This window comes from Rhopalosiphum maidis, chromosome 1, assembly GCF_003676215.2.
Source record: "Rhopalosiphum maidis isolate BTI-1 chromosome 1, ASM367621v3, whole genome shotgun sequence".
Lineage (NCBI taxonomy): Eukaryota > Metazoa > Arthropoda > Insecta > Hemiptera > Aphididae > Rhopalosiphum > Rhopalosiphum maidis.
In genome coordinates, this window is record NC_040877.1 from 23,521,163 (window position 1) to 23,547,633 (window position 26,471).

At 25.5% G+C, this 26,471-nt stretch overlaps 1 protein-coding gene across 1 annotated transcript in view; it reads left to right on the forward strand.

Moving 5' to 3' along the window:
- Positions 1-26,471, forward strand: part of LOC113560623 (LHFPL tetraspan subfamily member 1 protein-like) — a 223,693-nt gene that overhangs the window by 29,970 nt on the left and 167,252 nt on the right. The window contains exon 2 of the mRNA XM_026966612.1: positions 10,614-10,715. Within this exon, the coding sequence (XP_026822413.1) occupies positions 10,614-10,715 (102 nt within the window). The remainder of the gene's footprint in view (positions 1-10,613; positions 10,716-26,471) is intronic.

Sequence of the window (26,471 nt, forward strand, 5' to 3'; positions counted from 1 at the left end):
TTGATTTGAGCCTGGTGTGTTACTATAATTAATGTGTCGAATTTGAATTTTTATGTTTAATAATACTTGTACATCATTGTATAAAAAAATAATTCTAACCAAAGATGGTGTCTGTCAGATTATACAAAATATCAACAAATACTAAATTTCATGATATTATGTTCTTTGATATTTATATTATTATTGTTTAATTGTTATAATAATATATATTTATATTTTATACCATATTTATTATTGTTATTCACTTTTTAGTTAATGCTATCTTACCGTGAAGCAATGAGGACAGGTTCATAGTAATAAAACTATAAAACATTAACTACGTCATAGAATTATAAATTGAAAATATCTTGAATTATAATTAATATTTTTATTACTAAATCCTCGAAATTTGTAAATTGTCATTATTTTGACGAATTATATTGAAATTTGAACTATAATTAATATACAAATATGAGAACAAATTATGTGTGAAATTGTAATAGATTTTCGAAAATTCTAACCCAATGATTAGTATTTATTTGTGAAATATTTGAATTACAAATGTTCATAAACAATTAGTTTGATTTTTTGCTATACATTTTTTCAGTCCCAAAAATCGTTCTCAAAGTTGAACTTGAATCATTTTTACTGTTCTGTATAAGTATAGACACATACAAATATTTATATATTCTAAGAATCACATATATGTCTCAAGCATGCATTATCAGCATCTATCAAAACAAAAGATAATTACTTGGTTCCGTTATAACTATGATAATGATTTAAATAGAAAATTGGCCAGTATGTTGAATATAGATTATCATTATTTATTAGTATAATAACTACCCAATCTCAACGTTTAATGTGGTTGTAGTCGTGGTGTTGACACTATATTATTTTAACTGCGTACCTATTACATAATCAAAATACAATTATTAAAATACGCACATATATATAATTGTCTTTGATGTGCACTATTGTATTCCGTAGCGTTGCAATAAGGCTTTCATTAAAATAAAAAAAATAATGCATTTATAATATTAAATATATTTAATTGTATCCATACAACTGGCCGCTGGGTTTTGTAGATGCATTTCATTTGTTATCGATAATAATAATTGTTAAATTAGGACGTGATAAGACGAACAATATTATTATACGTATTGCAAACTACCGAGAGACTAACACGAACCCATATATTATTTATTATGATTATGAACATGTGTTGCGTTTACCTGTTTCATAAAACTCTTGAAACGTAGTACCTACGTGTTTGTGTTATCAGTTAATTGAACAGTACGTTTGTCAGTTATTCCCACAGTCATATATTTGTGGTTATTCCATTATTATACATATGATTATTTATTATTTTCAGTCTTAATCTCAATCTATTATATTGGTATAATATAATATTTATGTGTGTAATGTGTATAGGTGTGTGTTACCTCTATGCATAATATTTACTATCTATACATAACTTAAAATATGAATAATGATCACTTGAATAAATATTTCTATAAAATTAAATACAACTTATAATGTAATCGAACTTATATATTAGTCAATGTATTTAAAAAGTCACGATTGCTGTTTTGTTTTATTATATTATTACATTATGTACAATAAAGTGTGTTAAATTAACTACAACATAATATTATTATCATGTTCATTTAATTTTTGTAAGTAAATGTAAGTTACCAGGTTAACATGGTATTTGTAATATTTTAATATTAACTTAATGATTTATAGACAGTCTTTTTTTGGATATTATTTTTATATCTTTACTTTTTCGTTGCATACACTTTTTATATTATTCTGTTTTTATTCCACGTGCATGCAATAAATAACAATATATGTAACTATATGTCTACATAGTGTTATTTTACAATGTAAGAGGTTGAGATCTGGCTTCTGCAACATTTCAAGATTTTTAAGTAAGCCTACATTTTTATTTTTAAAGGAAAAAACAACTCGTTTTTATTAAACTAATGCAACAACCAACTGGACTTTATTTAAGTGAGATTGATTCAAAAACTATTTGATCTTATAAGTATATTAATAATATGGTTAATTGATAATATGCATCACAAAATTAGCTAGTGTATTATTATTTATACCTATAATAACAGTTATCAGTGGTTAAATATAATTCAATTTGATTTTGATGCTAAAGCGTTCCTGGTAAAATATCTTCGCTTTGATCTAACCAAACTGTTTAAACTTTAAATGTACGGCTATCTGCTGGGCTTCGATAACGGATAGTATAATTAAAACATAATATAATATTATATACTTTACTTATAATATTAAATATAAGAAATATTTATAAAACTGTATTCAAAAATATAAAAAAAAAATACTAGAAATTATAAAGTCGATTTCTATATTATTTTAAAAATTACAAAAAAAAAAAATAAATAAATAAGCCATTCTATTAAATATAATATATACTTATTTTGTATCACTACTAATGTATCTAAACTATAATTAAAGGGAGAGGGCTGAGATTTTTGAAAATTTACAAAGGAGGCGTAGAATAAAAAAAAAAAATGGAAACACCGGTTAAAAGCATGTCTCTGTAATAGTACATATTCTGTAGTCGTATATCCAATATAGATTAATTAGAATATTTTTTATAGACCATTATTATGTGTACGTGAGATTCGTTAAAAATACAGATTTAGTTTACTGTAGTAATATTTTGCAACTATCTAACAGCGATTTACCCATCAATTGAGGTAAATACAAATCACAGAATCCTATCCACACAGTAGTCGGATTAACTGCTATTTTATCACTTAGGTAAATTTATCTTCCTTGTGGATCACAGGGGTACTAACAGAGTGTCTATAAATACAGTGCATAGGTATATAATAACATTATGTTTTAATATAGACAATATCTGATAGTTGGAATTACAATATTTACCTAATTTATATTATTAGTTGTATACATAAATGATGATCTCTTTGAAATAATTAGAGTGCTAAATTTGTTTGAGAAACCATAAATAAACTATGAAAAAAAAAATGAAAGAATTTAATTTAATTTAATTATAATACTCAATACTTTTATAAACTACAAAGTGATCTACATAAAGTGGCACATTATTTGATTATAAAAATATTATCAAACAATAGTTATTATAGTTTTTATTAAATAAAATATTATCACTGATCAATACAATTAATTTTATGTTTAATACCTTAAAGTTATAATAATATAAACAAATTATTAACAAATATAACAACCTGAAAAGTGCGTATAAGCATAACTTGCAATAATATTGTATACTTAAAAAAATTGTTATCCGAGAAACTATTGTAATTAGAAACAATTAATATTAGTTGGTGTTTGATAAATTATTTTTTAGTTAATAACTGATAATTTGATTTATTTAAATAAATATTCATTCTAGATCAAACAAATGTCAATATATTGCATAATAAATAATTTATTATTGCGTTAATCGAAAATAAATTTGTTTATGTACCTTTATATATATATATATATATATATTTTATAATTTATTATAGAAAAAGCACAGAATAAATTAAATTTGATTTATTCTATGGAAACAGTTTATTATTATGCTAGATTTTATAAACAGCAACATACCAAAAAAGAAGCGTTGAAGGGAAGCAACACCCACGCGTGTTGTCTCCATCTTACAAGTGTGCAACATAGAAAATTTACGTTCAGCAGATCACGTTTAGCTCCGTTAGTTTAAAAAAAATATGGTTGTATGTCGGGTTTTTACGTTTATTCAGTTTTTAAGTGAGTTGTGAACATCTTTAATTTACGCTATTTTATATACGCATAACTTGCTAAAAATTGAACTATCGTAAAAAACCAACATACAAACACAGATAATATTATTATTTATTCTTACCATCAAGTTGCATATAATAGGTCGAGTCACTCTAATTTTTAAATTAACGGAGCTAAACGTGATCTGCAAAACGTAAATTTGCTATGTTACGTACTTGTAACTTGTAAGACGGAGACAACACATGCGGGTGTGACGCTCTTTTAAGGGTGTTTCAGTCGGTCATTTTCTAAAGAGTAGAAATTAGACAAATTATGTGGTAAGTATATTCGGGTCATGTCAATGCGTGCGAGTGTAAATTAACATATTTAGTTTGTGTGCGCTACTACACACCGTAACGCGTATCTCAACGTAACGGGTCGTTATTCTAATCTAAATTATTAATTTTACGTGCTATTTTTAATTGCATTTATAATATTTCGACAAAATCAAACAATAAACACTACGTTATTGTTTTATAAACGCAACGTACATTACTATTATAATATAGTGAACATACAGTAAGCCTTATCATGGCCAGTGATCTGTTTATATTTTATTATTACGATTTAGTACAAAAACTTTTTCGGATAATATATTTTATAAAACTGTTGATAAATTGTCATAATGCATGAGCATTTTATTTGATGGACGATATATAATTATAAAATTGAATACACTTAATACATAATAATTTATTTCTTCTAAAGATGTAATATAATACCTACATATTATGTGTATAACAAATTAGTCAACGTTAATACTTGGACACATGTGCATAATAATTACAAGTTATTCAATATGTACTCGCATATTTCAAGTGCACTTTATTATATATTGTTCAATTCCTTTATATATAAATATTAAATATAATTATTGAAATACGATAAATTATGAATAGCTTCAAATTATCATAGTTAAAAAAACACTATGGTTATCATGTTACTATAATAATCGTATAATACATACCGCATAATGCATGTGGGCACACGTGTACAAATACTTCCAGATGCTACTATTATTATCCATTTGAAACGTATAAATAATAGTTCTTTAATGATTTATAGCAAGACAGATAAACATTATATTTATTATTTGTTATGTATACATAATAATATTGTATATGATTTTGATAAAGTCTCCCATTCTGGCGGGATCTGGACAAGGCTTTTACAAGATTGTAGATAGATTAACAACTAATCAATAATGATTAATATTCTAAAGAAAAACGAATCGGTGTCAAAAAATAAAAAAATAGTCTCAATCTAGTTTAGTGATAATTCTATCTTAGAATATAAAAATTTGATGGAAACAATATTATTATAAGAGCCTATAATTTGTTATATTTGTTCAAAAATATAAATCTTCTTATCTTCAGAAATAATATTACTGAACTATTTATTATATACATTGAAGGATTAAAAGTATTGTATTCTTGTTGTAATAAATTAAGTTTATGATATCCAATAAAAGGGTGGATCTACATAAAATGGTCAACGCGATTATAGTTATAATTAGCATTTTAAAACGGAAACGTACGTATAGTGTTCCCTCTATGATGTGGAAGATAGGTACCACTATGCGGTCGTCACGCATTGTTATCCACATAAACCTTGTTTATTATTATTTTTTTTTTTTATTCAGCTTCAGCAATGACCATCACACTAGATAAACTATTTTAGTTTTACATACAATTTATAACACAAAAAATATATATACACTCAGTTAAAGTGAGCATGAAATTATTCATATTTTTAAATTGTAACTTATTATTATGATATATTTTATCAGTTGAAAATCCTTACATTATCTAACAAAAATAAAATTATGTAGTTTTACAAATATGGAATTTTATTCATTTTCCGTATTCCATTTTTTATAAGTTAAATTAACTGTAATAACGTTATTAGAATAAAAATAACGATAACTTAGTTTAATAAGTTGAGCAATAACTATAGTTTAATTTCATATCATTATTATCAAATAGATGTTGTGAATGTTTAGGTTTAAGGCGATATAAAATAATTAAAAATGTAGAAGATATATTATTTTTATTATAAAAGCAAACAATACATTGTTTAATTAAACTAAAAAGAAAAATGAGTTTATACTTCAGTCTCTTTTGTATGGACATCCAATATTGGACATTTCTTCAGTCAGGTGATCTTTAAAAAGAGATCTAGTTTCTTTTTTATACTGTATATGAAATTTAAAACTAGTATATGTATTTATTGTTTTATATTATTATTCAAAACGTTGCTGTATAATATGTTATTGTACAAAAAAGATAAGTATATAAAAGTTAATATTAATGAAGGATAAATATTTTTTAATGTATTATGAAGTATAAAATAGCTAATATATTACTTTAGACATTTGTTATACTCAAATATATAATATAATTTATTTTCTGATTTTATTATTATTTATTAAAAAAAGGGCACAAAATATATTCAAGTTTTTTGCTAAGCAAATAAAATAAAATGCCGTCGTTAGAAACAACTTTTATTTAAACGGTTGTTAAATGGCGTGTTTGTCAATTATGTGGAAAATATAAAGAGCGTTGCAGATAGTTCGTACCTCGAGCATCAGATATTGTAATAAAACGTTTTATATTATTAATTATTTCAGCTATTTCGTTCAAAGCATAACATTAATCCGGAGAAGCAAAGACCACGTTTACTTTCATATGACTGGATGTTATTGTATTTTTTCCTTTGTTATTCTCTTTTGCACATGAATGGTTCAAAGGAAAACGGTCAACATAAATTTGGATTTGAGCTTACGTGTAAAGTTATACATGGGTGTACGAGAACGGATCATTTTTTTTTATTGTGTGTGTTCACATTCTATAATTTCAAAAATGTTTTGAACCTTCTATTCTTTTGGCCGTATATAAAGCAACAATAAAATCGATATTATGTGCAAAAGAGAAAATCACATTTTGGATAATAACAGTGTAGAATCCAATAATAATTATGTTAAACATTTAACAACGCAGATGTTTCACCATCAGACACATAACCAATGTATTTTAATGAACTCTTAATATTATTAGGAATTTATTAAGTAACATACCATAATATTTACACAAAAGTCCTATTTTTACTTTTTAAATTTATCATCACATTTCTTCATTAATTTTTTCCATTTTGTTTAGTTTCTATGTATTTCGAATCAAACTTAGTGAGATACTGAGATGTAACGTTGTTACTGTAATCTATTATTGATAACATAGTTAAACATTATTTTAACGTAAATAACTTAAATTATTAGACATTTAGTTAACAGCGATATAATATAGCCAAAATAGCCAAATAGGATAATAAAGGTAAGTTTATATATTTTATAGTAAATTATGCGGCTATAATATATTTACAAACCTTTATAATCTATGAACCGATATTTTATACGACCATCCAAGACATATATTTATATTATATTATCTGTATACCTTCACTCTAATAATGGCGTATTGGGATATTATACATGATTTACGATTTTAATATTTTAACAGATCAGCGTCGACCCATTGCATGGACACGTCTACTAAATGTATTCACCCAGTTTTTGGGAGTATTTCAGTAACACAATTAGTTTTACATAAATATAATATAATTATACCAATAACCATTCAGTGCACACACTGTATCCAATATGAGCAATAAAGACTAAATTAGGTAAAAATAACGATACACCACACCAAAATATTAAAATCAAAACGTATTTTGGCATTTTTTCGAAATTAATGGTTACAACGGAAAATCAAAGTCAAATTGTTTTCCTCTATTTTTTTAATGAAAATTAATAAGAATAATTCTAATGTATTTTACACGTTTAGTAATGTATCCATTGATCAAGAGAAACCAATTGTTAGTAAGAAAATATCCAATCTACATTATAAACATGACAAACTACATTAATTTCAATAATATGATGGTGTACACAGTTATCAAAGTAGAAATGTAATATAAAACCAAGAGCAGGCCACCACAGTGTCACAACTGTCACAACTATGAGCACACTTCTAATTTCTCTAATAATGCTACTCACTGTGTCAAGACGTGTTGAAATAGATAACCTTTCAAACCACTGTGCAAAACATAAAAGCAGCCAAACCATGTTCATAACCTTATGTGCGGGTGTTTATATTCATTCAAATTTAAGGGATGTCTAAACTATAAATCTTTTTACGAGTGCCGAATCATCAATAACTATCTTAATCTTTATAAAAAACACACTGTGTTCCCTTTCAGTTTCACCAATTATATCATCGAATGCATGTGTTGTAAATGACCTTAAATTGTGTACTTTAGGTAGCTACAAATATGTCATTAATGTTATAATTGGAAAAACCAGTGAGTAATATTAATAACCAACTACTTGTATTTTAATTGAAAAACAGAAAATTATATCACACATTTATATTCAATCAATATTTTAAATGTTGGTTAAAAAAATGAATCGCAATTATTTTATTGGTTACATTGTTATTTAATTTAACTGAATTATAAAAAGTTGAACTTAAAGAGTATTTCATTTATCCTTAAAAACTGACAACCACTATGTGTTTAATAAAACTGATTTTACTTCAAGTTTACTTGTATGTAACTATTTCAAATGTACTCTAGCCTTTCTACTTTACGAAAAATTTACTGTTTCTGACTGATTTACTGTAAAAGTTTAGTTTCTAGAGTGGTACGATCACCACTTGTATTACACTATTTGTGTATATAGGTATATATTTATATATAAATAACCTAACTTAATCTATACACATGTATAATGGTATCCATCTAGGTTTGAGCGCGTGTCCATGAGCGCTATTGGTTTAAAAGGGGAGTTTGTTTACGACGTAAACTTTTAATGATATGAAATGTAAGACGCGGAGGATTACGGGAAGTAAAGAAACGAATACGATGTTCGACAATTTGACTTATCAATAAAATATTGTTTATCTTCCAACAGTGCCGAATAACAATAATTTATAGCCTTATCCGACTATTTTTATTTTTAAATACAATCCAATTGGTGTTAAAGTTTTAAAATTAATAAAACAAAAGCAGCTAGAATATGTTTTTTATTACACTTTATATACCAGTGATCTATTCCACATGCATCGACCACGCTCATCACTTTTTTAAAATTCAATAACGTTATAATCGAAATGCTAATTTTTTAAGTATACGTTATGAGTTTTATGAAAATGTTGATACATCTAAATGAAAATTCAAATAAGTATTTTCTGAGTTATTAAACGTTGTGCACCAATTATCTAATATGCTTTATTAAAAAATATTTAACATAAAATAAATGATACATATATAATTATATATTATTAAATAATATTTTAATGAGTCTTATTAAATTCAGACAATTTTTACTAATAATTATAAATATAATTTATATAACTCAACATAATCTCAATTTTCTTATAGCTCCCATATTATCTTCCAAACTTAGTATAATGTATTCGGGTACTATAGTTGTCCGTTACATTATTTTGAAGTTATTAAAAATGTAACTGGTAACTAGTTACGATTAAAACGAGTAATTTACCAAATTCTAAATGTATTATTATTTTTTAATTTATACTAAGAATCTACTCATTCTAATTGAAATTTATAAATATCAACATTTTTCAAAAAAATACCCATTAATTTAAACCAAAAAAGTTGATTCTTAAAAAAAAAAATAATATCATCACAGAGGAGTAGAAGACACTTTTTATATAAAAATTAAAAAAAATAGAATATATTATTGTGGTTTTAATGTGGAAAAATTAAAAAAAAAAACCATAATTTGTATAAATGATACAACTTTAGTGAGTGATAAGCTTGGTGAATTATAATATTGTATACAATAGAAAATAAAATTACGAGAAAAGAAAAAAAATATAATTCACTATTATTGGCAATATACCTAGGTATGTACTACTTAGTCTTGTGAAATATGCTTTAGTATTTTTCATTTTTAAATTTTCTATACTTTATCTAGAGTTTACTATTAACTGTAAGTTTTAAATCGCTTTAATCGTCCTCATATTATAAAATTGGTTTTTCCTTAATTAAATATATGTAAACAATATATTACGTAAAATTAATGATAATAAAATATCAAATAAATATAATACTTTTAAAAATATTATAATGTATTTTATGAAATAAACGTGTCATATGTGCCTTTATATGGCACATATTTATTTTTATTTATAAAGATAATTATTATTGTTTACGTTTTATGAGATAATTAATAATAATTTAAAAAAATAGAAAAATACCTATAAAAATTTAATCAATAAAAAAAAAATAATTCATAATGGATTGTAGTTTTCTTTTGATGTCATTTTATATTATCAAGCGTTATTACGAATTCAAAGTATTAGTTGAACAAACATTAGGATAAAATTATTATGATCTCGTATTGTTGTTTATTCTTTTATTCAATTAGTGGACATAAAAATGTATAATTTATATTTTATTTTTATTTATAGATTTAAATTAAAATAAATAATAAGGTTAAATTACAGAATCGTTATTTATATATAGTTATTTATTTATAAAATTACACAAACTGTATACGTCGTATTATAGATTATAATTATAGACAATACCAATGTGTAACCAAACACTATGTATATTATTAAATTTATTTTGTTAACTATAAAATATTTTAATATTATATTCTAAGTAAAGAGTAAATACACCAAAACCATGACTATTTAGCATCGCTTTTATTTAACCCAATAATTATATGTATTTATATATTTTATATATAATATGTACATAATATATGAAAAAATTTATAAGTAACGATTTTATTTCAGATGGCAACTACTTTAACCGTTGCCGGGATGTGTTGGGCGACATTATCATTAGCAGCCTCATTCCTGTGCAGTTTTGGATTTTATTTACCATTTTGGATACAGGTTGGACGATAAAAATAATTTTGTTATTTTTAGATTTATATTATAAGACTGTGTCACATTTATGAAATTACACAGTTAATAACGGTCACTTCCTTTTTAATTTAAACGTTTATTTATATATTTTATAAGTATTCTTTATTTCTTTGTATTTCACACGTGTGACATGACTTTATGAACATTTCAGTTTTTGAACTTTATAGTTGAAAACCTCAAAATGTTAAGTTAAGAGACTGGATATTATATTGAATTCCTCTTACTTTGTCTCAGTACGAAATAATACTGTAAAATATTATTTTATAAATCTTAGAAAAGGAATTTTTTTTTAGGTGTTTAAGTGTGTTTTAATGAAGTAAAAGTAATTTACTATAAACATAATTAAATACATTCTTATAAATTTTTGGATAAAAACAAGTGTTTTATATCTAAAACTGAATCAAATATTTTAAGTTTAATTGTTGTAGAATACATGTTTAAATTGAATATTTATTAAATTAACTTCATCAAATTGTTTCGAAAAGTCTATAGGTGTTTAAAAATGACGCATATCAAATGAAATGATTTAAACTTTACTGTCAGTATTTATTATAGAATCAACGATTTTATTGATTTTATGTAATTTATAAAAATTAAAATGTTGAAGTACTGTTTTTGTTTTTTTTAGAAACTTCTAAATAATAAGTGTAATTACATTTTTGTACAACAATCTACTGTATTTAATTGTATTTAAAATCAATGTTATTTTAAAATAAATTTAATTTTTAAATTTTAACCGAGTAAACAATATAAAAATCTCAAAGAATTTCAACTCCCTATACTTATTTTGTGAAACACAAAATAAAAAATAAAAAAACACACATTTATTTTATAAAAAACCAATAGTTTCGACTACAAAATAGAGTACACTATTTATATTACAAGCCAGGTATGTTTGAATGTGTTGGTGATCAGCTATATCAATAAGTGAGTTTATAAATGAATCATTTTTTTTAACAGATTCTAGATACAATTTATAAATTTATTTATAATATGTATATAATGTATATGTATATTTTTTAACGAATTTGGTTTGTTAACTAAACATTTTCTGTTTCTAACTTATGTAAATATAATCTGACTAAACCTAAGGTCTCAAGATTTTGTATAAATTATCAGGTAAATCGATACATTTTCTTTAACAGTCGTAAATAAATTCCATCGATGTAATTACTTATATAACGTATACCCATATTATTTGTAAATTTACTTATATTATGTGTAAATAAATGGTTTTCTATGGCCGTGAAATTATCGCAAGACGCGGTTAGTTTTGTCTGTATTTTTCTTTGTACTATACATTGTAATTTTTAGATAATTTATCAATTAATATAATGGATCACTTTTTTATGTTGTGACTGTTTTGTTAGTTATTATTTTTACAGGTAAAATAATCATAACAAAATAAAATACAATTAATTGTTCTTACTAGAGTATTCATCCATAAATATTAATACAAATCAATTCCCATTCGATATTGGATAGTAGAAAATTCCAAGCAAATAATAAATAGTAAATATTAATTCTAATGTTTTATGCAGGTTGGAAAATATTTATTTATTCTGAGTGTGGAAGGTTGAATTGAAAATGATAGATTCATTTTGAATTCGAATGTCCAATGGGAATATAAATTACTGAATGCTTGAAACACAAATGACAATTTAACGAGAATATTTCATGATATTTATATTTTTCCTTTTCTACATTAACGTTCACATATATTCAATAGTAATTTTCACTATTTTCTTGCATTCCATAACGAATGATTTATCTTCTTGCCTCTTGCTGAATATAATAACTAGAAATGAAATGTTAAAAATTCCTCTACATTTGAAATAAATATGATCATACCTTCAAAATATGTTCTTCAATTGAGATTCTGTGCAATGTGCTGCCAATATGGGTTCATTTTCCAATATTCGTTAAATTTATTACATGATATTGTGTAATGGAGTTTGATGAAAATATAGTGTCACTATACATATATATTAGTTCATTTATAAGCTGAAAAGTATATCTCATCTTAGTTTCTTCGAAGAAGGGATTTTCTTTGAATTATATCCGGATACTTTTATCTTAACCTCGACTTCTTTAATTTATCTTTAAGGCATGAGTATATTATATAAAACAAAAAAAATTGGATTTTTGTAAGCCACAAGAAAAGTTTTTTAATTGGGACATACAAGTATTGTGTAAAGATATTGAAAAAAAAACTTAATCTTACTGAAATTTGGCTATTTTGATTAGTGTGCATTATGGTTAGTGTAGCAATAATTGGTTTCTCTTAGTTTTCATTTATTGTTAAAAAAAGTGTATATTTATCATTATCAAGATATAGAATAATATTTACTGGAATACAACTAACTATGTATGTTGAATTTTTGTTGTTTACAAATTTCAAACTTTTAATTTTTCAAATTTAATATTATTTAATTAATTTGGTTTAACTATTTTAATTTTAAATTAACCTTAATTGATATCCATTATTAATGTGTTGTTTTTCATGACTATGTATTATCAACAATATTTATTAATGCACATTAATTAGATTTATTAATATTCATTTCATTTTAATTGAAGCACGTGAGAAATTATTTGATATGAACTTCTACAACTATTATTAATTTTATAATTTTGGAAACTAGACTTTCGATTCATTAAATCAGACAACAATTATTTATTATTCCGATTCAATTAGTACGATTAATTTGTACTTGATAAATAATTTGTACGTGTAGAGTTGTATGTTAAACTGACACTAACAATATGTTTAATTGATGATCGATATTTTTATGTAGAATTCTATTGCTCAAAATTCCTTTACTGCGTATTAATCATTAGTAAGTTATAAACGACCATTATCACTCCACTTTGAGTTTTGTAGCTAAAAAACATATATTATGCAGAACACGAGATGAGCGTTCCATTTCTGATGTAATTCCAGCGAAGAAATGTGCACAGCACTGTCAGACAAATATGTGGTTAATGTGTATGCACACTCTCTGTATCAGTCATTATTACAATATCCAAAAACTACAATACCGTGAACAGTTGATTATTTATTATTATTATTTTTTTTTTGTCCTCAAGCGATTTTCATGAAATTCATAACGCTTTGACTGCGGCAATGAGGGCATAAAAAACAACGTTTCACTTGAATTACCCGCGTGTAAAGCAGACCGTGAGTAATCGTTTGGTTTCAAGTATCAGTTTTCCCCTCGTGTAGCTTTTTTGTATGTGTTTACTGTCGAGTTTTAACTTTTTTCGTTTGTTGGACAAATGCAAATAATATTTGGAAAGAAAGTAGAGCAACTTATAAAATTAATTTTTATCTTGAACTTATTAGGTATATCTATGTATGATTGGCTATGTTAAATTAATGTTTTACTTGACTTAATACATTATACTACTTATATTGAAAAGGAACTATTTCTTTTTAATTTATTACAGGAAATCGTTTAACGAAAATATGAATTTAATTTGGGATAAAAATATTACAGTCAATGAAACTTTAAGTGGGCTAAATCGAATGAATATGATTGAAAATTACTAATATTACAACATTTATGTCGTATACATATATATTTTTATGTAAAATATAAATTTACGAACCAGTACTTTCACCAAAGCCATTCAAAAATTAAATAATGTATAGTATATGCGTTAATAATTCACTTTATTCACCTACATATTAAAATACTTTCAAGTAGATATTGTGTGGAATAAAATAATAATAATAATAATAATACCTAATAATGATAATGTTATATTATATACCTACTTAATCAATGAATCGTTATTCGTTATTTTTTAGTTAATACTTTGAAATCATATAATGGAAATATTTTATACCAAAGTTTTTAAACTATTTAAAAGAATCATGTTTGAAGGTATAAAAATAATAATTTGTTAATTAGGTTATTTTTCTGATTTTTCATTGCTCGTGGTATCTAATATTAGCTAACATAATGCCAAGTGTAATTTATTGTTTCCATATAGCTCGTATGTATATATTTTAAACCAATAATGTTCTACAAGCAATTAAAATATATTACATAAATATTATTATATTATTATTACTCAAGAAAAATATGATTAAATAATTGGGTCGCGAACTACTCGTAGCTTAATAATAATTGTGTTTATACTTCATTAGAATATTTTATTGACACAAGTTGTAACTATGGCTAATTCCACAGTAGATAGCTATGAATTAAGAATGATAAATATATTAAGTTATTCTCAAGCACTGTAAAACTAATCAGTGAAACCGTCACATTTTGAATAAAAAAAAAAAAACACGCGACGTCCCTTCTCAACTCTCTCGCCGTCTATCACGTTGCTTCTAACTCCAATAATATCGTATTATTGAAGATTGGTAGTAGATCATATTATCTACATTTATTTTATATTTTACCTCATTAATCATTAGAATAGTTATTTGTATATACACAATTTTAATATTGGTCATCGTTTTTATATTAATTTATAATAAACCCGCACAATTTATAACTATTTCATTATTGTTATTAACTATTATTATGATATTTTTCATTATTCACTAATATCATTTAAATATCTTTATTCCAACAGCTGTAACTATTTAACTTAATGATATGAATATTGAGTTTTAATAACTGTTTTTTTAAAGCTAAATAATAATTATTATAATAATATAGTTATAAGAACATTTCGTTTATTTTTTTGTACTTTAAATTAAGATAATTATTTCAAAATAAATAATTATATGAAATAAAAAATAAGAAATTAATTAAATGCATACTTTATGCTTTTGTATATAATACTCAAAAAAAAATCATTAGGTGTATGACAGACACTTATTTAAATCGTGTTAAAGAATTCAAAATCGTACAATGAATGGCACAACGTGGGTACGAATAGCCGACTTAATTTTTAATTCATTTTTTTTGTTTGGTCCTGAAATTGTCTTCTTTTTTTCACGAGTCAGAGATATCATCTAAAGGGCGTAAAATAATTGTCCTAGGCAATTTTTAAACTCGAACAGTGTTTTTGACGGCTATTGTGTAGGTGACATAATGTCTCGAGAGCGTATTAGCACGTCGGTTAGACTTCATGTTCCTGTATTGCAGCGTATTCAACTTTTCTTCTTCTTTTACCTTATTTTCTTTGACTCATTTGAAAAATTTCAGGTGAATACCGCGCTTCGTTCGTCCCTCGGGAATGAGATGTACACATTTTCCGTGCTGCCGGTATAGGTATATGCGTAGGTATTCATGAAATGTATATATATTACTGCACTCGGTCATCAGACGACACGATGATACGTACCGACGCTGTACTGGATCGGAGTTTTTCCTTTATATATAAATTAACAGTGACAAAACATTTCTCCGAGGGCACGACATGCGCACAAAGCTCTGCCAAATAATCGTCACGATGAAGAAATAATGGGGCGACAGGGCTGAGAGTTGATGTTGTAACACTCACTTCCGAAAAGTCCCGCTGTCACGCGAATAGAAAATGAATACATCCCTATTGTGCCGATGACGCCAGCGAGGCGGGCCACCGTGATTTTAGAAGAAAGAAAAATACGATAGTATTATCTCGAGAACGAGTAACATTTCAATGCAATAAGCCGCTTTCCTACGATGACAGGCATTATAAGGACGGACGTATGCACTAGAGGTAAACTTTGAATTAGGTGTCTACTTAAGAGTACTTACTTAAAACATAAAACGAATGTAGCTGACTATCATTCGATCCGTCAGTGACTGATTTGCGATGCAAAAATGACGTGATAAAACTTTAATATCTATGACTTTAAAATTGAAATTAAACAACTATAAGAAAAATTAAAATTAGAATCAGGTTATAATGGTTATATTATAAACGTACCAGTCGATTAAATCTATTGAAAATGATTTCTATTTTCGAATCCGTCTGTGATTAAAAGTTTCTGATCAATTAGATATTGGAGTATTTGTGTTGTCGGTGATCTAAAAAAATTATAAATTAATTATGTTCTATGAGTACATCGAATTTATAGATAATAAATTTATTATTGAAACGGTTCGAATGGTTCGATTATTATTTTTATTGCCATTATAATGTACAGGTAGGTGTTATGTATTACATATTTCATAGACTTCAACAATTTATTAATTCACGCAATAATATTTTTTTTTATTCACACTAAAAATATATTAGGTTTGGGTTTTGACAGTTATTAATCCTATACATATTTTTGAATTCGGAATGCTATTAACTCTGACATATACGATATACAGCAATACAATCATTATTATATCGTATTAACGCATAACTTGATATAGCTACGACGGTAACGTTGATAGGAAACGTTTCCTACACCGACTACCAAATAAGGGTACACCTTGGGAGTTCAAACAGTATATAATATATACACAACATACGTTGTATACAGTAATATATTATTGTTGTTAGGATTTAGTGGCGCAGTCAGGAAATTAAAAACCCTTCGTCGCGGTCGTGGATATCGTTGCAGCGGGTGTGTGGCTCGGGGCGCTGCGTTTACTTTATTTTTTTGATATATATATATGTACGATTACAGACGGACGAGCCCCTCGCATATATCCAATTTTTTTATTTTTTGTTATTCGTACAATATATTTTCACTTTGCCGTTTACGATATTTTTATGCAGACCACGTGTTCGTTGCAAAGATTTCCCAGGGTTGTTCGGCGCATATAGCGCCGTAGTCTTATAGGGTAAACTCGGTGGCAGCACTCGGCAACAAGAAGAATTATTGCTTGTTTATACGTTGACATTTATATAAGCTATCATTTTCCGACCCCCGGCATAAATCCTCGGGACACTCGTTAAATAATTTCTTCTTTTTATTTCTCTCCCCCGCCTTCCGTACTTCTCTCTATATTTGTGTGTGTGTGTGCGTGTGTGTCTTTCTCTTTCTCACTCTATCTATCTATATACCCATCTCACAGTCTCTACACCCTTTTCACTACCATCATCCGCATCAGCTATACTCACCAGCACTTCACGTTTCGACCATACAAAAGGAATACTAGTCTGGTGGTGCTGCTGCTTCTGCTTCGGGCGAAATAGTACCCTGTGGACAAGAGCCACCCCACTCAGTTCTATACTCTTTGATATACACTATACAGTCATATATTTATTTGTTTTGACTCTCTGAAGACTATACATATACGTGTGCACCATATATACCATGTATGTGCATACATAAACACACATATACACATGTCTTTAAGATTCTTTGTAGTGAATGGATTCAAATGACATTAAGGGGGGGGGAAATGACTGTAGTGTAATCGATTTTTATAACTTTGGGTCGTACTACACTTAAAGCATCGTCACCGTAGTTTAATCTCAACCGTACATATGAACGAAAATCCACCAACCAGAGTGCATTTGACAATCTTCTAAGTCAATCGATTGCTATGTATTTTCAAAAAAATTACAACTTCTAAGGGAATTAAGAGATTTACCGTTAAATACACATTGCATGTAAACTTAAATGAAAATAGTTAACTATTATTGTTTAATAATTTATTACTATTTACTTGGATTAAAAACATTTAAAATATTTTGAGAATGTCTTCAATACTCGATATAAAAACAGACATTCAAATAAAAAAATAACTCACACATCATTATTGTAGTAATATCAATAGTTTCATCATTTTATTTAGAAATTAACATATTATATTTGACATGCTCTGTGAATAACATGTATACGTTAATAATAATATGTATTATTATTTAAAAACATATATATTATTTTCACAACCAAAATTATGTCTAAATAATATGTTCAATTCGAAAATATATACACATTTAAATAGCCAGACTGAAAGGAAAAAAATGTAAATTTGACATATAATCTCAATAGAAAATAACACTTTATTCTCCAATATGAAATGCGTAACCCTACAAATTGTCAAAGAAAAAAAAAACAAGACACTGGTTGTCAGCGAAAATAAAATGTAACATCAAAATATCCTTATTAAATTAAAATATAACTTTTCATTTGTTCTTGTGTTTGGATATATCTAAAAAGCTATTCCGCACACACCTTTCGATACACGTGACAACCAAACTATACATAATTTGTTCAAAGCATTATCAAAGTATAAATTGTTTTAGTTATTTGACATGATAATGTATTCGTAATTAAAATGTATGCCGAGTGATAATGAATACATGTGTAATAAGATAAACATGTTGTACATTAGTACATTTGTGTAATATATTTAAGTTAATCGATAATTTATTAATATAAAACAATAATGGATTGCGTTCATATTAAATTTAATACGCCTTTACATAATATATCAAATAAAAATTAATAAGACTGCATGCATAATATATTTTTGTTCCACGAATATTAAAACTATGTATATGTTCAAGTTTATTTAACTTATTATAATTTTTACTTGAAAAATAATATAACCATATAAAATATAAGATCTAGACTGACATTTACGAGTATACAAATAAAAATATTATTAATAATCTAGATTAAGACGTTTTGTTGTCAGATTATTATAATTTAAATCAATGAATATAAATAATTTATTCAGAATAATACTGAATCATTCATGCGAATACCGGCTGCCCAGAACTCCGTTAACCCCCCCCCCCAAGAGCAGGCTACTTGTCTAGGCACTGTGTTAAAGGTCGCAATCATCGGTGACCGTTGTACACAGCTGTCGTGTCAAGGCGGCCTAAATTAATTTTTGCGGTGGGAAATGTTTATGGATTTGAATGTCCGTGGACACGAGTAGATTTCGCCAGCAAAGTGGTTTTCTAATAATGTCACGAGAGATGAGAGTATACAAAAATATTACCGAAATGTTTAAATAATAATAAATTATAGCGTATATGAATTCCAGTTTATTGTGAAACTAATAAATAGATAGGCATATTAAAATGTTTTATAAACATATTTACTATTGATTAAAAAAAAAAAAATTAGATTATTATATAAACAATTATAGTATTATAATTATAATATAATTTTTAATAAAGATATCAGATGAGGCTGAATGCGTCTGTTTGATTGCTTGGAAAATGTACCATATTTATAATTTAAGGTGCTTTATAATAGGTGCAGTATATACCTTATGAACGGTGCTATATTTAAATGCATTATAAACGATTTTAATATGAATAATTTTTTTGTTGCGCAAACACGTTAAACAAAATATATAAAACATTTTCTTAATACTGTTCTAGGATTGTATCCCTTTAAATTTAATTTATGGAGTTTGAATATGTCACCAATATTGTATACTTAAACATTAAATTCAACTGTATAACAAGCGATCACTATGATTTATCCGGTAAATGCAAAATGGAACACTATATATTCGACATGAATGCTTGGGGAGAACAATAATAGCACAAGTTCTTTGTTCGTTACCACCAAGAAGTAAGCGAGGGTGCATCATTGTGATTCGGTTATTTATTGGTATCCCCTAGAATACCATATTGAAAATCAGGCATTTGTCTTTCGAATGGGTCTGATTTTATAACAATTTCATAGTCCTGGAGCACAATAATTATCGAATGCCTTTGAAATCCAGTAATATCATACAACTATACGTATTATAATGGGAGGAGGGGAAGTGTATCTTTATTCGATTGTTGTTGTTTTTTTTTCATAGTCGCAAACGTATTTGCCAAAGGCAAAATTTAATCGAATCGCAAACGATCATGTGCAAATGTTGTCAAAATCCCAATTAGAGCTAATCTCTAAAATACACAACTATTGCATTACCGTCATAGAGCTTTGTGCCACTACCAGGTTATATAATTAAAGAGGTAATATCACCACGTTTGATACAATTATTGCTTAGGTTTGCTTTGTAGGATAAGACGATTTATTGTTTAGTACCATTTGTAGCTACAAGTGGTTATTATAGTTACTCACAGAGCTAAACTCCACAACAACTGGGTATATAATATACAATGTATTTAACTTATATTTATTAGTTTTTCTACTTTATTTTTAAGACAACTAAATAAAAAAAAAAAAAATTAAAAATACACATTTATCTAAACACTTAAAACCTTTGAATCATTTTCAATCTTGATATAAAAATAGAAAAAGCTTTTACCACTTCAAATATTATAGTGTGATTAAAATAATTATAAAGAAATTAAAAAAAAACCCTTGACTGTCGGCAGTTTTATTTATTATTATTTTTTTATCCCTCATATTTAAGATTATTTCATATAATCGTGTTATTAATCGCCAAATAATAACATGATTAAATATTTACATTTTGAAATTGTTCTTTATAGGATTTTTGTAATCTTCTTAAACATGAATAATTGATAAATCAATTTGTAACTCACATTAGTTTTCAAAATACTGTGAAAATTGTATCTTAAATAATATTTTAACCCTCATAAATTGTTCTTGTCAAAAACTTTGGTTAATATTTTTTCTTTTGAAAACCAATGCAATATGCTATTGGAACGGGGTCATACTGCATAATAACAAATGGTACTCTTGGGTTTTGTTATCACTTTCAAAACATTATATACTCTATACGACCGTTTAGGGGCGTGTTTTCTAAAACATATACCATGCTTAAATGGAACCTTTGAGTTACCTATAAGTAATATTACTATTTATTTGTATTACTTAAACAATATATTTATATATACCAAGTCAATTTAAGTGTAATTAATGTTTTAAATACTGTAAAATATAAAAAAACATTATAAAGCAATTATTATAACTTTTTTTTAATATTATTACATTGTTTTTTTTTTTTCAAAAAAAAAATATTAGAATATATTTTGAAACAATTTACAATAACAAACAACTCAACGCTAAAACAAGATAATTATAAGTTAAATAGAAATTTAAAAAAACCCATTAATATATTTAAATGATTACCAAAATGTACAGTTTATAATAATATGAAACAAAATAAGGAATAATTGATAATTATAATATGGTCTTACAACAATCAATTCATAACAGATAATATTTATTTCTTTAATTTAAAAAAAAAAAAAAAAAAAACATGAAATAATTTATGAAACATTTCTTAGTATTATGAGTTCATAAAAATTTTTCCTAAAAGAGATATTTATTCGTATTTTTTGGAAAACAAATTAAGAAATTCCCTCGTTTTTTAATAAAAACCTGATTGTTTGCATTCCGAAAGATCAATTTAACTTCATTGTCTTTTATTAAAATGTGTTACGTTATCCATTATGAATTATAATTTGTAAATACCTCATTATCTACCACCTAAAACCCTATATTAAAAAATACTTGTTATATATTAATATTATATCAAGAGATAATAATTTTATAATTATATTTATAATCCATTAAGGAATAGAAAAATTATAATCATATAATTGGGTAATTTATTTAATTTCATATTGAAGTATAGTTTAGTTCTGTTCTGAATTAAGCATAATTTTATTTTAACAAAAAACTGAGAAATAACTCTGTTTCCATTTTTCTAAAGTATTCAACTCTTACATTGAAAAAACATGAAAACCCCTAGTCTTAAATATTTTATTTTTTTACATATATTATATACAGTAGCAGTTTATTTGCCTATTGTGTTTTTCCTCATATACACCCTACTAACAAGTAACAATAACTATATAACTCACTCCATTATTAGCTTTAAAAGTTGTGAGACTGTTTTAATACTCAATAAAATAGGATAATTCTACTTTTAAAATAATTGTATAAATTAGTTACAAAAAATTAGGTAACTATTTTACATTTATTTAAAACAGGATAACAAACGTTATATATATTATGTACTTGATACAAATGCGGAGAGTTTTTTTTTATTTTTTTAATGGTTAAATAGTTCTCAAGTCTTGGTTGACAATGGCTTTGGATGCTATCGCATTTTACCATAATTTAAATTTAAAGATTAGTACAAGTAATCAATTTCCACTTCATTTTAACTAAATAATTTACCAAAAAAGTGTTCACACTCTATAGTAATAGCACTAGTTCTTATTATATTGATTATTTTTTTTATATTTTATGGAAAAAAATCCAGGAAAAAGCAATCCATCAATTAAGCTCCACCCCATATAACTTCCATTTGTATATTATAATAAAAAATATAAATATATTCTAAATATTATGTTTAATAAATATGTAAACATAAATATAAATATACACGTTTCCAATATGTAGAAGATTTATTGAACATGCCTAACACAATATACTATAATTTTACAGTTTATAGATATTATATACCTAATAACACAATTTCTAACCATTTTTCAAATATTGTTCTTATTAAAAAAAATATATTATATGATGGATTCTTATAAGTATTGGTATGGTGTAATATGTGACCTACATTATAAAATGTCAATAAATTAAAGATATATTATACCCACCAGCTGTAAATCAACAACAAAACTTCCTACCGCGTACATAATAAGCCATTATGAAAACTATCAAAACAATACGGTATCTTCAAAATACAATGAGGGATACAAAAACAAATGTTGCTACTCGGTAATTGTCCATGAAATTTCAAGAAGAACGGCGATCGTTCACAAAATAATAAGAACGAGATTTTAAAAAAAAAAGCATCAGTCTTCGTAGCGCCGAAAGAAATGTTTCGACATTTTTACGGTAAGTCTTAAATTAGTTTCAAAATGTGAGAGATTGTTTTTGTATAAAACACCATGTAATCAAATTCAAGCTGAACAGCCTGCACCTATTCCAACGAAACTAACTTACCTAGTTACCATGTGATACCACAAAACTATTAAGAGCGTTTTATACGCGATATAAATAGCCAAAACGATAAACTTGTTTTATTGATTTTTTTTTCGTACTACCGTAATAAATGAAAGCAAAGTTGTTAATAATAGTATTATTATATGATATGTACTATCGTTTGAGTAAATTTTTACGATCATAGTTTAGTTACTTTTAGATAACATAATATTACAGACTGTAGTATATTAAGTTAAATATGTATATTCGAATATGTATGCATTCAAATTCCAATCTCACAAATAGTTAAATATTTCGGGTTAACTCCGGACCGTAGACTAATATACTAACCTGGGTCCGGTAGATTAAATCTAAACTACTCAATCTAAATTCTCGATTTCCTCGACTTACAACATTTATTAATAATAATAAACTCACTACCATCAACACGACTAAACCACTCATCTATAAATACCTAATTATACCAGTATGATGGGGAGAAATAAAAAAAAAAAAAATAACTTAAACAATATTTAAACATTGCATATTATAGCTCTCAGAAACTACTTGATTTCCCTTCACCTCTATACGTCTGAAACAATTACATTGTACATTCTACCCTAAAATTAAAATTAGATCACGAAGAAGCTAAAATGCATTATCGATGGTTTTCACAACCGCCTTATCTCTAATAATAACCCATTAATATGAAATCACATAGTTCCTTTCATTTATGGAAACTCGCATAGGCGTCTTGAACGAAAATTATGTCGTGATCTTCTTGACCTCTCTCCCATTATATTATTATAATTAAGATTAGGTTCATCACCGGTTAAAATAAAAAAAAAAGTCAACCATAAGTGTTATTATGACGCCTCTCATCAAAGCTTGTCGTGAACATATTATGTACATATTTCTTATAATTAGTATTTACATATACTAATTTTGACAATAAAGTATAAATTGTTATCACAAATAAATAAAAAATGTATGTTAAATATTTAACGTTATTTTTATAAATGACAATAATGAATTTTTTGGTTTATTTTATAAAATCGAAAATATCATAAGACGAATAATAAAATCTCACATAAAATATTTATAAAATATCCGAGTAATTAATGAAAGAATACTAATCATTAAATAATATTCTGATTATCTTCCATCAGTATCTGTATTATATCTATCTGACTTTTTCATTTGGAATGTTATACATTTCATATGATTTTTATTTTGTTTTTTTTTTTTTATTTTATTGATTCGTGTTGTATGCAAATAATTTTCAATATTACTATATGAACAAAATATATTACGCATATAATACGGCATACATAACGTATATGCATTGCATATTTGTACAGAACATTTTAATGTAAAAGTTCATCCAAACGTCTAAACACTCTGAACTATATACGGCTCACGAGTGAATCATAACGTTTAAATATTATCATACTATTAGCTAAAGTTGATAATATATGTTTTTGTTATGCTTTTACTGAAATTGAACATTATTTCATGGTGCGAATAACTCGCGTTTGTTAACATTGAACGGTTCAAAAAATAGGATATATGGCATTACATAGATATTTTTTATTTTTATCTGATAAAAGACTTATTTAATAATGAAGAAAATCGAAAAATATTTTTATAGGATATATAATACATGCCATCATGTTATAATATCCATGCTATAGTTTTATTGTTGATGACTTTGTAATAATTTACCGCAAAAGTATTTTGTATTTTTAAAATTTCCTCAGTATCTATTTATTACTTAAACTTTACCCGTTATTAAAGCTCTGCCTGCACTATTATCAGTATTATCACATTAGATTATATGGCCTTACATCAAATGTATACATGTAAAAAAAATAACAATTATAAATAAATAAAACCGGGTGACGACGTTTGATGGTAGCTTTTCCGTTTAGGTGCAACACTAGTACGTTACAATATACATATTATATGTATCAACGGAGGATAAGTACAGAAGTTTAAATATAAACAATAGTACGGTAAAAACCATTTAGGGGCGTACATTGCAGTGTGTTAATGTTTCGTAAAGTTGATCAGCGTCATTCGTGTAATAAACTTCAGTAAATTGTTTTTTTTAACGTTATATTTTTAAAATATCATTTGGTATTAACGCGTTATATATTTCCAAATAATTGTTACCCACGTGTACCTATACTAATGTTATAGATAAGATATTTGGTAACAGGATTATTGTAATTTATCTCACTTCAGTTATTTTGTATTAGTATTAGTTATTATAATATAAAACATTTATTTGTTATTTTTGAGCGCAACTGATCGTCAACCATCTCCTCAAAGAATGCTAACAAACACATTTTTTTAGAAATAAAAAAATATTTTTGAGTTAATTATTACTAGAAGAATAAAAGTTTACCAACAAACAAGTTCTACAATTTATAAACGAAATGCATATACATATATATATTTATAACTAACTTACTGCATGTTATATTATCACGTAATAAGTATAACATGTCTTCGTATTTAAAACAAATATTAACTATAATTATTAATTTCTATATTTTTAGAATCATTTTAATTATTATAATAAAAATAAATTATATTAAAATATAAGTAAACAATTATCTCCTATAACTCTATAGATTTTTAAGGTTTATTTTAATAAAAACAAAAGAATATATAAAATAAAACTCAATGCTCATGAAAAAATATTTTTTTTTTCATAATAAACTAATATGATAAGAATATTAGCTTAGTAAAATAATTAAACCGCAACATGATTAATAGTTTTTATTGTTGTGATTTTTGTTTTAAAATAAAGACAATCTTACAATTTAAAAAAGTTCTAATAGCATTATTTTGATTGATTAGATATCGTTTAGTATGAAATGAGTGCATAATCACATTAAGTCCAGTAAAAAAAGTTTTTAAATAAAATAAACTACATTACAGAGTGTACATAGTACTCTAATAAATGTTAAAAATAAAAACAATAATGT